The 15,372-nt window shown below is 26.2% G+C and overlaps 1 protein-coding gene across 1 annotated transcript; it reads right to left on the bottom strand.

Moving 5' to 3' along the window:
- Nucleotides 1–11,551: 11,551 nt before the first annotated feature.
- On the bottom strand, nucleotides 11,552–13,365 carry LOC133783071 (zinc finger protein CONSTANS-LIKE 5). Its single transcript, XM_062222605.1, has 2 exons — nucleotides 12,468–13,365; nucleotides 11,552–12,365 (listed from the first exon to the last, which is right to left on the bottom strand). Exons 1-2 carry the CDS (start codon nucleotides 13,215–13,217, stop codon nucleotides 11,955–11,957), a joined length of 1,161 nt encoding a protein of 386 aa, XP_062078589.1. The 5' UTR covers nucleotides 13,218–13,365; the 3' UTR covers nucleotides 11,552–11,954.
- Between the last annotated feature and the right edge of the window lie 2,007 nt (nucleotides 13,366–15,372).

Genomic DNA, 15,372 nt, shown 5'->3' on the forward strand with positions numbered 1-15,372 from the left:
ATTCATTCTATTATATATATATATATATTTTTTAAAACAGTGAATCAATTTTTATTAAAATTATAGACAATGTTTATAATTTTAAAACTAGGCAAACGTACATTACACGTGGCTTCTATCTAGTGTATATATATATATATATTTATATTTATAGACCACATCATCCAAAAACAATATGGTTGAAATCATGTTTTCTAATGTAGTTTTTTTTTATTAAAATAATATGTATATATTATAATGTAAGTGGGAGTTAATTAGGAATTATTAGAGTAGCTACAAATATTTTTTGTATGCATGGATGTGTAATTTTATTTATGTTGTCACTTTAATTAATTATGGTATATGAATGTTTGATTTAATGCAAATTAATTTTTATGTGTCAAAATAATAATACTTCATGTTATTTATTATTTGTCCTATATATATAATTTGTCCATCGTTTCATGTCATTAAAAGTTCGATTTTACTTTATATATTGTCTTGAATATTATTGTATTTTAATAATTATAGGCAAAAGATGAAAATAAGGTACCACGACCATTTTTTGCATCACATATTAACATCACAACTTTATATTCTCATAATTCTTTTTTTTTTCCTCTTTTTTTTGTTAATGAAAACATGATTGATGAGAAATTTTATGTGACTAACTACTCCTTTAAAAAAACGACGCGTCAACAAAAGAATTTATATGGCACATAAATTATTGGTGCTATATATCGATAATATATATATATATATAATATTTCTATAAATGTTGTAATACTTTGAAAACTTCAAGGAAATTTTGAACTATAGTTCTAGTTCTTTTAATATAGACATATATATATAAGTTCAATATTTGTAACTAGAGTGCGGTTTACAAAAAAAGAAACGTTACATTTTTGTGTGTTTGTATTTATAAAAATTATATTTTTTTATACAAAAATTGAAATTTTGATAATGTAATTTACGCTTGGGTAAGAGTTATCTTATGATGTGATTAAATTAGATGAGTTTTTATAACAAAAATAGATAAATAATTCTATTTGAAAGAAGAACGTTAAAATTTGAAGAAAAAAATACATAATAATATTCTTATGATCGATGATTAATGTAACTAAGAGTTAAACTTTAAAACAATAATTAACTAATTATTCTTATAAAAGTGTTTTTAATGGACTACGTATTAATTTTAGGTGAAGAAATAAAAACAAATAATAATAATAATAATAATTGACATTGTTATTTTGAATCATAAATACTCTTTAAATTCTTGCTGTTTGATGATAGTAATTGAGCCCTTTTTGTCGATTTTTATTTTTTACAAAATTCTAAAGTTTTTATTGGCAAAATTAATATTAATTTCCTTTATGTAAGATATAAAATATACCGTGAAAAAAGAAAAAAATATATGTTAAAAGAAAAACTAATAGAAATAAAACTTGAAAGGCTTCTTTCTTCCATACAAACACTCCAAACAGATAATTTTATTTTATTTATGATATATATTTATATATATATACAATATATTATGTGTTGATTAAATGTATTTGGTTGAAAACTACACATAAACCACACAGAAAAAAACTCTCAATTAAGATTATCGTTTCATTCTAGGAACACTGAATCTGGAAGAACTTTAATTAAGTAACAAACCTAATTATTAATAATTGCTTATTTACTTTCAAACAATTGGATAATATATAACCTAATCTTTTGTAGCAGACGTTTATACAGCTAGCTAATAAAGTCTAGCCACAAAAATAAATAAAGAAAAAATATGGCACATATATATATATATATATATATAAGTATTATTAGTATAAATATTCATAAATTTATGTAGCCGCCCCCAAAATCCAAAAATGCATATATAACGATTTTGGTCTGTACATATTGGGATTTGTATGTATATACCGACTATGAAATTTGGCTAAATTAAACCAATATTACATTAATGTATAATGATTGGTCAAAAATACCTAATTATTTTCATGGTACGCACGTACAATTAATATATATATATATTTATATATATATGCTTCGATCTCATCATCATGGCTAACTAAACTCTCAACTTACGTAGTGCAATGAATCTAGAAAAAATGTAGCCAAATTAATGGTATACATATCATAAAGCGTAGCTAATTACTTATTTAATTCTTAATTAATTAATATATATATAATCACAAAAACATGTAGAATCTGGTTCTTAGTAACATTCGTAACCTAAATAAAATGTATACAATTTTTTTTTTTTTTGCTTATATATGATTTATATAAATAGATATGTGCGGAAAAAGACCGCACAACACAAACAAAAGCTTGTTGTACCGAAATTTTTCTGATGTAAGAAAAACTCATAATCAATTTATTTATTTATCAAAAAAATTGTATGGGGCGCTTAATTCATAAGCATAGGGAAAAAAAAAGAAAAATCCTTAGAAATAGAACAAAATATAAAAACAATATTGTTTTTTTCTTCCTCTTAAGATGTAGGCTTATACTTTTATGAAAAATAAATTTTCAAAAATTAATTGAACTTTTAAAATCTACACGACAACGATTTCTCAAATTAAACATATATATGGTCATATTATCTTTTGAAGAAATCATGTCAATAATAATTTCTGGTGGTTCCATATAAATATAGGGTATTGCTATGGTGCATACCCGGTGCATATTTTTTTATGATTTTTTGTGTTTTTCGGCTCGTGAATAGTTTTCGGCGCGATTTTTTTTTATGATCATGTTTATTGTAGTTATTAAGAGTATTCTGCAAATTTTCAGGAAATTCCGAATAATTTACAGTGACGAAATCTAAGTTCAAACAGGTTGTTGCACGCGTGATTAATTTTTTTTATACGCGTGGAAAATAGTATGTTTGAACCTAGTTTTCAGCATTATAAATTATTCATAATTTCCTGAAAATTTACATAATGTTCTAAATAACTACAATAAACACAATTATAAAAAAAATCGCGCCGAAAACTGTTCACAAGCCGAAAAACACAAAAAATCACAAAAATTATGCATCTTAAAATTACCCTATAAATATATATATAACAAATATTAAATAACTATGTTGAGTATATATGTATTAATAAAATTAATGAATATTAAGGGTATAATACTATAAATATATAAATAAGAGGCCAAATATAAGTGTAACATGTAAAAAATAAATAAAAAAATTTAAGAAGAAAATAATAGTAAATTTTGTTTTTTTTTTGAAATAAAACTAAAATGCTTAGAAAATTACATTAAATATATATATATTTAAAAAAATAAAAAACAAGAAGATAGCTGACCCTTTCTAGAGCTGGGTCCACTAATATATATCCGTAAATGCTTATAAAATTTAACCAAATTAACTTATAATAAAGTAGGTTAACGAATTTAAAAAAAATAATATAAATATATATATATACATAATCGATCTCTATGTAGTTGAATTTATATTAATTAATAGTTGTAATTGCCAAATTTTCTCGATTAAGACCTAAAGCTTATGTATGTATAGAGAAAGAAAATAATAATAATAATAATAATAATAATAATAATAATAATAATAATAATAATGTTTTGTTGGTTTGAAAATGAATAAGGAAGGTGGGCCAAGAAAATAAAAAGGAAATGGGATAGAGGAGCACTTGACAACCATTGAAAAATCAGATCAGATCGATCCCACCAAACCAAAGGAGACATATATAAGACATTGCCCTTGTTATTAGACCAATGTTGATGGATCGAGATGATCATCAAAAATTATAAATCATTTCGAAAGCGATTCCCTCTTCAATATTGACCAAGTGACTATTCTTACTTATAAATATATATGGGATCAACTTGATTCACTTATTGAAATCAAAAATATTTATTTTTATATATATTGACTAGTACTCGATTATCATACTAAATTTATATAAATTTGGGAATGACTCTGGTATGGGTCCTAAAAATGACCCACCGTCATTTTTTTATTTTTATTTTTGGTATATGAATAAGTTGTAATTCTAATTTTTTTTAGAGTTTATACATTTTTGGACCTTGTGTTTTGTCTCGTTACCTGTTTGGATCATGTGTTTTGACAAATTACTTTTTGGACCCTATGTTTTGTAAAATGGTTAAAATAGAACCCTAAACCTGATTTTGGTTAATGTTTTCTCAACTAAAATCACAAATAATTTATCAAACTAACAATTTAGAACAAAAATAAAATCATTTTGCTTATAAATTGTGTTGTTATATTCAATTTTTTCTTCATCAAAATTGAGTTTAGGGTTTTATTTTAACCATTTTACAAAACATAAGGTCCAAAAAGTAATTTGTCAAAACACAATGTCCAAACAGGTAATGAGACAAAACATAAGGTCCAAAAAAGTATAAACAATTTTTTTATTTGACAATGTACATTATTGTGTTTATAAAGGACTTAGGAAATCCCAGATAATTTAGAATGTTAGTATCAAGATTCAAATTATCTGTTGCACATGCGTATTAAAATCGAAATAGGCACAAGTGCAAAGTTGTTTGAATCTTAATTTTGACACACTAAATTATCTAAACAAATTTTAAAAATTTGTAAAAGGTCTCATATAACTACAATGTACACTGTCATATAAAATAAATAAATTGAAGTTACAACTAAACCATGAGCCGAAAGCAGAAAAAGAACTAGGTCCCAAGATAGGTCCTACAACAATCTTACCTTGTAAATTTTAGTCTCTATTTTTTTTCCTTTTTACACAATGATTAAGATCAGTTTTTTTTTACTATATAAACTTATGAATTCAATATCTGAAATTAAAAGTATGTGTATATAAATAACCAGACAAATGGATATTTAAGGATGATCTAACATATATGGATGAAACACACCAAATTTTGTAATATATTCCGATGTTGGATGATGGAAAAACACTACTAGACCGACTTGAAAGGATTGTGTCGGGTCGGGAATAAAATTGTTAAAGAAGTATATATGTATGTATGTGTGCAACTTATTAATTACCTCAAAACCCAATCACATATATACATAATACAAACATAATTTCATTTTATATATATAGTCTTATATAATAAATTGTTAAAATACTCATCCTTTTTTAAAAATGGCACAATTTTATTGTTATTATTTCAAATGTGTTATTTAAAAGTAAGTTTAAGAAATAGAGTAGATTATTTTTGCCAAATTACAAGAATAATGTAAACTTTTTGTCCATTGTATATTGCATCTATTTTTTCTAATTTAATAACATCTTACATCAAGTTAATTATACAATTAAATACATTCTGCAAAATATAGTTATATAAAAAAAAACTAAAAATTATATATATATATATATATCTTGTATATAAAGTAGATAATGACAATTCTTAGTTTTAAATTGTTAACTTTAATAAAATATTATAAATATTTAACGGAATATACATTTAAAACTAACTAAAAATAGATATTTATTAATTATATTAATATAAATTCAAATATTATAAAATATCATTATTGTAATAATATATAATACAATACTAGATATTTAATAATTATATTAATATAAATTTAAATACTATAAAATATTATTATAATATTATATAATCTTAATTTTTTATTAATTATATTAATATGAATTTAAACATTATAAAATATTATTATAATAATATTTAATACAAAATTAGATATTAAATACTTATATTAATATAAATTTAAATATTATAAAATATTATTATAATAATATTTAATACAAAATTAGATATTAAATACTTATATTAATATAAATTTAAATATTATAAAATATTTTTGTAATAATATATAATAAACAATCTTAATTTTTATTAAAAAAATTATCATGTTTAAAAAAGTTATCATATTATATATATATATATTTAAAAAATCATAAACAATATTTTGATTTAATTTTTCATTTAATATGTTTATATCATTATTTTATATATAATATTGTTTATTTATTTGAAATTTATACGACAATGATATATATTTAATAAAAATAATTAATAAATTCTATAAATAAAACTAAGCAAACATTCATTGTTCGTTACTTGTATCTAGTATAATTAAAAATATGATTTGTTGCAATTGTTTATCTAAACTTCATTAAACTCTCATGATTTGGTAGTTTTGTTAATCATACCAATCTACATAATTGGAAAATTAATTAACTCACATGAATTATTGTAGTGTGTAAGTTCAAACAATCTTCGGCATATGATCATTTTATTTTTATTTTGAAGACATTCATTGTTATCATAATTTTTTTTATGGTTTTTATTTTATTGCAGTTTTTTTATTGATTTCATGTGTTGTATAAGTTAAAAGGATACATATTTGTATACTAATTTTTATTTTTAAGATTTTTTATTTTTATGATTGAAAATATATATTAAAAATAGAATGATCTTTTTTATACATGTATCTAACTTATATTTAATTTCATTTATTACACTAATTTGATTACATTTGTGAATTTATCTCAAATGTTATTTAGTGCTCATGCCCTTTTTTGATAATTATAGATTAAGGAGCTCACAACTGTTGACACAAAGTTTTTTTATGAGGTTCACCCGTTAATGAGGCCAAATCTCATGAGTCAACTTGCAAAGCTCAAATTCCCTTTGAGGTTATAATATATTTGACAGTATTTTAGCTTCCTGAAGTTGTGTTGTGTCATTTTAAGTTCTATTTATAGGCGGTTGTGGATACTTATAACTTATTAATGAGAGTTAATTACATTGATTTTTCTAATTACATGTCAAGGACATAGTTTACATAGAGGAAAGCAAAAGAAAGGCACTCAGTAAGTATGCAAAATGTACATGATCTCCTATGTTCAATAAGTAAATTGGCATACTCGTGTTCTTGAGTAGCCTAATTGGCACAGGTCAAAGAGTTACGCCCGTGCATAGTATGTCTTGGGAAATGATAAAATACATTATATCAGGCGGTGTACCTCTATTTCCCAAATATGATTCTATCGGACATTCCAATTTATCAGGTGTAAAGAACCGAAAAACCACTCTTCTCATTTAACCACTAAGTTGTCAATAGTGGGTGATCACGCTTGCTTTATGATCAGGTCGTATTTCCCACGTATTTTTTGTCTTTATTTTTCTGGTCATGACTTCTTCAGCAAGTCGTACCAAGACCGGAGTGGCTAGTCTTCTTAAGGAATTCAGGTTTTCCCGAGAATATCTCACTTGAGAGGTTTTAGAAAAACACGAATAACATTAAGTAAATATATAATATTTTGAGTATCCGTTGTAAATAGAATTTCTTGATATATTTTTTTTAAAATGATATTTTTTTCTTATATAATTTTTTAGATAGGGTATGGAGTATTTTCGATAATGTGTGTGAGCATGTTAGAGTGTCCAGAAGTATCCAAAAAAAAAAAATATCATATAAATAATTATAATAAAGAAATTATTGTGTAAAAAGTGATAAAAAAAAACTATTATTTTGTATATACTTGAAAATTATGAATAGAGGGGAAAAAAAGGATTGTGTAGGAAAGATAAATAAAAATAGGTTTCTTTTCTTGAGATATATATATATATATATATATATATATATGGGGGCAGGTGTGAACATAGCCAATGAGAGCATTAAAAGCAATCAATCACAACTACTCGTGACAATGATATTCATCTAATTTTCAAGGAAATCATCACTTTTTTCTTTTTCTTTTTGGTTCTCTATTGTTATTCCTTTTTAGCTGGAGTTGACTCGTGATTTATTCGACTTTGTTTTTCTTTTTTATATTGGATAAGTCATATTTATTAATTTTTTTAGGTAATTAAATAAATCATGAGGATTTCATACACTGCAAATAAAACTTTTTTCTGTATACAAAAATAACGTATAATTAATGGGCACATGCATTACCCGAAACAGTGAACAAACTTTTTTTACTAGCTAACTTATGATTAAATTAAAAGGTCCTAATTAAAAATAAAAAGGTGCTAATTAGTTATAATAGTTTTAAAAGTAAGTAATGTTTAGATGTTTGGTTTGGTATGGCTAATATAATGAAAATGAATCAATTTTTATTTTATTTCTTTGTTTTGTTACATTTTAGATTAATAGTTTTCCCACTAACTTAGTGCAAATTCCATTTGAAAATAAGAAAAAAAATCATTCCAATGGAAGATTTAAAAATATTTAATAATTCTTTTATTCATATTAGTTTTATTTAATTCTATTCTTTTTTTTTTCTATTCACATTCTTATTCCTCAATTTTCATTTTCTCTATTGTGAATCTTCAATTCCAATTTTTGAAAAGTACTAATTTTTCAATTCCAATATCAAAAGCACAACAAATACCCTAGTTTCATTTGACATTTAAATATTTGTTTGCATTTGTTGCTAAATACAAGTCTTTGAAAGAGATATGTGTAAGAAGTTTTCTTTTATGGCTTTCGATGTAGTTCCCTCTAGAAATTGGTGTCATTATTTGAATAATTTTGTACATTTTGATGATATAATTTTGTATATTACCTATAAAATTCCACATAAAATTATTTAATTACATATGTTATGTAAATTATAAAAATACTTAATCGATATTTGTGAATAAATTATAAAAATATTATGAATTATTTTAAAATAATACTGTAAAATCAGCTCGAAAGGGACTATTTCCTACTCTTTTTACCTAATTTTTAAACTCAAATTGGGGGTGTATGCAATATTCTAATTTTGTTACGATCAAAATGTTTGATTGTTATTGACTATTAAAACTTTACAAATAAATAAATTTTAAAATGATTTGAATTTATTAATCAAAATGAGCTAAATCAACTCAAAAAAATATATAGACAATTTTATAAAGAAAAACAACTAAATAAATGAGACTGTTGTTGAAGGATTTGGGTAACAATACAAAAGATTGTGAGTACTTAAAGTAGATTGCGAGTATGTATAGACATTAGGGATTTGGGTGGTTCTGTTCTGCCAAGAATATAAAATTGTGATTGCCACTTTTCATATATTAGTTCGCCAATTTATAGGTCAGTAGGTGAACGTTACAAAATATATTTTGATTAAGATAGTTGTTACAAGCGATAATTGCGTAACAAATGAGTTGTTACAATATTAACTATAGCTAAATAGTTGTTCGTTTCAGCAATTGGTCACAACTATATAATCATTTAAGCTGAGTACTATTTTTTAGAATGTTGAACAGTATTCTAGAAGTAGAATGGAGTGCGTATAAATCAATTAGTGATGAGTCGAATAACATGCTCTTATAAATTGTTGGATATATCCACACACTTTTCATGTAGGATATTTTCATTAATATCCCGTCTCAAGATGATGGCTATTTTTACTCACTAATTTTGGACGGCTTGATCGTAAGTGACTCTTTTTGTCTCACTATTCCCGAATCACAAGTGCTCTCGATCGTAAGTGACTCTTTGACTCGTTTTGTCTCACTATCCACGAATCACAAGAGCTCTTTTTGACTCTCTTTTTGGACCGGTTTTGGATTTGGATCTTGTTTACTCTAATAGTGACTCTTTGACTATTTTGTCTCACTATCCCCGAATCACAAGTGCTCTTTTTGGCTCTATTTTTTGACCGGTTTTGGATTTGGATTATGTTTACTCGTTAGAGCTTTCTTTGTCTCATGATACCATGTTAGAATGTTGAAAAATATTATAAAAGTAGAATGTGGTGCATGTTAAGAAACATAAGGTTCATCTCAAAACCATTTAGTAATGAGTGAAGTAACTCATGCTCTTATAAATTGTTAAATATACTCACACACTTTCCATGTGGAATATTTTCATTATCAATTCTTGACAAGTCATTCTCATTGCCTAAGGTGAAATTATATAATACCATAAACATAAATATTCAAAGTTTAGGCTCTAATCCCCCATTCGTGACTTTTTTCATTAAAATATATAGTATATTAATGCAAGAGTTGATAAAATTTTGAATTTCTAAATTCAAAACATTACATGTGCGAAATTCCTTGATTCGATTCTCGAACATAGTGATTATTCTTCGATACAATAAATTCATCAACTAATTAATTAATTAATTAGCTACATATACACTTAATTAGCTTAACGAAGCTCATATATATTCCACACTGAAAAAAATCAAATATCATTATCGTATATATATAGACTAGATACAAGGTATGTTAACTTAGTGAATTTATTTATATAATTTATTAATTATATTTATTAAATTTGTATCATTGTCATATAAATATTGTAAATAAATAAATAAATAATATTATATATAAAAAAATATTATAAACATATTAAATGAAAATTTTGAATCAAAATACTGTTTACAATTTTTTTTAATATATATATATAATATGATAACAAAATGATTGTTTTTTTTAATAAAAATAAAAATTATGTATTATATATTATTATTATTATAAAATTTTATAATATTTAAATTTATATTGATGTAAATATTAAATATTTAGTTTTGTATTAAATATTATTATAATATTTGAATTCATATTAATATAATTAGTAAAAAAAATAAGATTATATATTATTATTATAATAATATTTTATAACATTTAAATTTATATTAATATAGTTATTATATAATTAGTATTTTATTATATACTATTATTATAATAATAATATTTTATAAGATTTGAATTTATATTATTATAATTATTATATATATAGTCTTATATGAAATATTATTTAAATAATAATATTTTATAATATTTAAATTTATATTAATATAATTGATAAATATCTATTTTTAAATTAATTTTAAAATGTACATTATGTTAAATATTTAAAATATTCCATTAAAATTAATTATATTTAGAATATTTCATTAAAGTTAACCATACCTTAAAATAAAAAATTTCTATTATCTACATATATTTATTATATATAGAACAAATTGTTCATATTCATCTTCAAAAAAAATTTTTGTTCAGATTCAATATTCTATGGAAACAAAATACAAAGAAGATAGAACAATTTCAATTAATGACATTGCCACTGGACATATATATATATATATATTTATGTCCAGTTCATGATAGTTGGTTGCTGCAAATAATAAAAAAAGGGTCTCTGCTGGGGAACTCAGATCACTGTAAAAAGGCTTTAGTCTTTTGGCTGTGTCTATAAACAGAAACCAAACATTTACATGTGATTTGCTTTTCTTAGAAAGTCAAACATCTCATACAATAATATTCATGTGACTGAGACTAGGTGACTCAACCAAACACACACATTAAAAAATAAGTTTCAGGAATTAACTAGAAAGAGCATCTTTACTAAATATTATTATTATTAACTAGAAAGAGTATCTTTACTAAATAGTATTATTATTATTATTACTGAGCCCACCACACTCTTAATTTATAGGTTTACACCAAAGTCCAAGCCATTATTTAATCCATAATAATAATAATGACAATATTCCCACATTACTAAATAAATATAATTGGCTAGAGACCCTGGCACTTTCAGACCACTAATAATATTAAATCAAATAATTAAATAGTAGAAAAATGGTGGTGGGGCTTAAACCAATCAGAATTAAGAAACTGATTTGAGATCATAAACTTAAAAGAGTTTAATTACTGGCATTAGATACAAAGAGAAGAGTTACACTTGGCTGCTTAAGCTCTAAAAAAACAGCTTCAAAAATTAAAAACAAAATTACAATATTTATAAATATATATATCAAAGGCTGTAAAAGCCTGTAACTCTACCATCAGATTAAAAAAAAAAACATTACGTAATAATACTAATATTCAGAAAACACTTTTAGACCGTACGATTATTCTAAAAACAAGATCAAGGAATCACATCAGTGAAGTACAAGATCATGATTTTTTTGGAAGAACTAAGCATAGTAGAAGATTATGATGATGAAGAAGAAGAAGATATCCAAACAGAGCCCAAGGCCAATTTTTTTTTTTTTTTGGGTTGGGAATTGGAGTCGTCCGAATCAAAACGTTGGAACGACGCCGTATTGAGACTCGGCTATAAAAGCTGCTGCAGCAGCGGCCGAGCCGTAGATTGGTTCGAGGTCGAGATCGGCCTCTGTTTCGGTTCGCTTGGCGAACCTGCCTTTGATTCTTGGACGGGTTTCGGCGTAAGCTTTTCTCGAAGCGTAGCGAATCGTCTTCTCGAACCTTCGGTTCTTTCTCTTCTCCTTGTACCTCAAAACTCTGGCCTCCCGATCCAATCCGCAGAGCTGAGTCGGCTCGGACGAGTTCGTTGATGCCGAGATGCTCGGAATTGGATCGGTGGACGAGACGTTGTTGTTCTGGCTCAAGCTTCGACCGAAAGAGAAAGAGATTTCGGACATGGAGCTTCCGTCGGGGACTACTCCCACATCTAGTGACGACGATGAGACCTGAAATTATTTAATGTAAGGCGAATCAGTATTTTTGAACTTTTAACATTTTCTTAATTACTTTCTGGGACAATAAACAAGAGGTACGGGATTGAAAATTACGCTTTGACTGAGACACTGGGCGGGGTAGTTGAAGGAAGAGAGCTTGGATCTGCAAAAATCGAGGTCGAAGTAATTTTCCGAGTTGTTTACTATCGGAGATGGAGGATTCGGTTTAATTTTAACCGGAACGACGCTATCGGTTACGGAGCTAGAGTGGATCGTGCTCGGGTAATCAAAATCCAGAAACGAATCCATTTCAGAGAAGAACAAATGATCGGTTGATTTCACAACATCAGGTGCCTCCGCCATGAGCTTGGAACCAAAATTAGGATTAGAAATCATCCACGGCGTAGGAGCATCAACGACACTGACTTCCTCGTCGGGACGACACGCGCCTCCACCAGTCTCGTCAGAGCACGCGCCACTAGCAGGTACCGCGAAGAAATTAAGCGCGGCTGAGGAGCGGACGATGGAGTCCGTCGAGTCATAGAATGGCTCGACGGGAACTCGCTCGTGGCGCTGGGCGAGGGGGTTAGCGGAGTGGATGTCAGCGTCGCAGGAGACGCAGAGGGAAGCGGCGTCAGCCTTACAGGTGACGGCGGCGGGGGCTTGCTCGCAGACCTCGCAGACCCAAACTCGCTCGTGACGCGACGCCAGCTTGTTGGCGCAGTGGATCTTGGCGTCGCAGCTGAGACACAAGAAAGCCGAGTCAGCTCGGCAGAACACGGCTGCCGAAGCAGCCGATTTGCACGAGTCACAAGGCCTCCCCGCGATACCCCAACCTCCTCCGGCGTTACCAATTAACCCCATGGCAAACAATTATTCTTTACTTTTATTCTCCGTCACCGTTACCGTCAACGTCGTCGTTTTACGGTCTCTCGTTTCTTCTTAGCTGAAGTTGTGGAGAAAAAGAGAAGAGAGCTTTCTTGTTACTCGAATGAAATGGTTTGAAGTTATTAGAGAAAAGCAAAGCAGAGTAGAGTGTTTTATCTATTTGGTCAGAGAAGAAGAAAATCTTTCCGCTATCGAATAGTAGTGTTCCACGTGGAACGTTTCTGTCCACCAAAAAAGTTTTAATTTAGATAAAATTTTTAAATTAATTTATTTTAGTTTTTTTTACAGTTTTTTAATTTTTATTTACCCAATGAAGTAATTTGATAAATCTTTTATCATTATTATATTTCAGAGTCGCAGCTGTCAAACGTCTGTGCCGACGCGGGTCCCACACGTGTGCCATTGTGATGGATAACTGCGACTGGGGAGAGAGGGTATAATGGGCGTCTTCAATTTTTTATTTTTTAGACTATAAATGTATTGAATTTATTTTGTTTTTTTATAAAAAATAATAATAAATAAAGAGAGATAGATTTGTTACTTTTTGTTTTTATGTTGTAATTTGTTGCCATAAGTAATAAGTTATGTATGGTCTTTTATGGCTGAATAAATAAAGATGCCTCGTTGACTGGGGGATATATGTTGTGTGCTACATTTATAGTTTTATAAATCTACAATGCAAGCAAAAATTATTTAAAAAAAATGAATTAATGGTATATTTGAGCCAATAGTTATAATTGTGTTTGACTGCATAAGATGTAAATTAATATAAAAAATAATAATTTATTTAATATTTATTAAAAATATACAAAAATTAATTGTTTTTATTCTATGTACTCCAAAAAATTTGATATTAAAAAAAATATATAGTTAATTATTAATTGTGAATTACTCAATTAGTAAATATAGTAAATAAAAAAATAGTATTTATTGATGTGACAAATTTGCTCATGTTATATTTTGTGCCAATTTTAGCATAATTTTTAGCATGTATCAAATTTACATACTTTTTGAAATACCATTAAAGTTATATTTTTTTTATAAGATAAACTAAATATAGCATTACACCAATTTTTTGGCATTACATTACCCTCTTAATTTAATTTTAAGGGAATTTACTTATTTGATACCATTTATTTTTGCAAAGTATCGTTTTAGTATCCTCTTTTTTCAATAATACACATATGGTACTCTGTATTTTAAAGTCATATATATTTGATACCCTAGACTTAGATTTGATTAATAAATTTTTTGACAATATGACCAAACTGCCATCAATTATATGTAATTAAGTAATTAAATTTGAATTTGAAACTCATACAATTGATAGCAGTTTGATTAAATTGGTAAAATTTTATTAATTAAATTTAAATTTAGGGTATCAAATTTGTACGATTTTAAAATACAGAATGCCAAATAAACATTATTGTAAACACAAAGTAACAAATAGATTATTTACAAAAACATTAGGTAACCTACCTAATTTTAATTGCGAAAATGCATCAAGCTACACGAAGACCAAGAACAATAATATGGGCAGACTGGGGTGTGATTGGTGAGGATTTTTTTTTTCGTTTGGGTAGAAGATTTGATAGTACTATATACTCTATTATTACTACTATGTACTGTTTATCATCAGTAAAATAGTGATAGATAGAAATATTTGGATGAGGTGATATTAATTGGTAGGAGGATTTTGGTATGAACACGAAAGTATGTGAAGAGAATTTAGTCTTTTGTTATATTGTGTTTTTGTAAAGTATTATTTTGGTACTTTCTGTTTTCAATAATATTTATATGGTATTTTATATTTTAAAATTATACATATTTGATGCCCTACACTCATATTTGATAAATAAAATTTTGTCAATATGATCAAACTGTTATTAGTTATATATAATTAAGTAATTAAATTTAAATTTGGAACTTATATAATTGACAGCAGTTTGATTAAATTAGTAAAATTTTATTAATTAAATTTGAGTTTAGGGTACCAAATATGTAGGATTTTAAAATACAAGATACCAAATATGTACGATTTCAAAATATTATTAATTTTACTTTCTAAAAAATTGAACCAAACATGAAAAGTGTTTTAGATTCTCATTCTCACATTCATTTTATCTCATAC

This window comes from Humulus lupulus, chromosome 6, assembly GCF_963169125.1.
Source record: "Humulus lupulus chromosome 6, drHumLupu1.1, whole genome shotgun sequence".
In the NCBI taxonomy this organism is placed as follows: domain Eukaryota; kingdom Viridiplantae; phylum Streptophyta; class Magnoliopsida; order Rosales; family Cannabaceae; genus Humulus; species Humulus lupulus.

Coding starts and splice junctions, on each gene's coding strand:
- LOC133783071 (XM_062222605.1), bottom strand. CDS start 13,217: ATGGGGTTAATTGGTAACGCCGGAGGAGGTTGGGGTATCGCGGGGAGG. Junction 12,366..12,467: donor CCCAGTGTCTCAGTCAAAGC/GTAATTTTCAAT, acceptor AAATAATTTCAG/GTCTCATCGTCGTCACTAGA.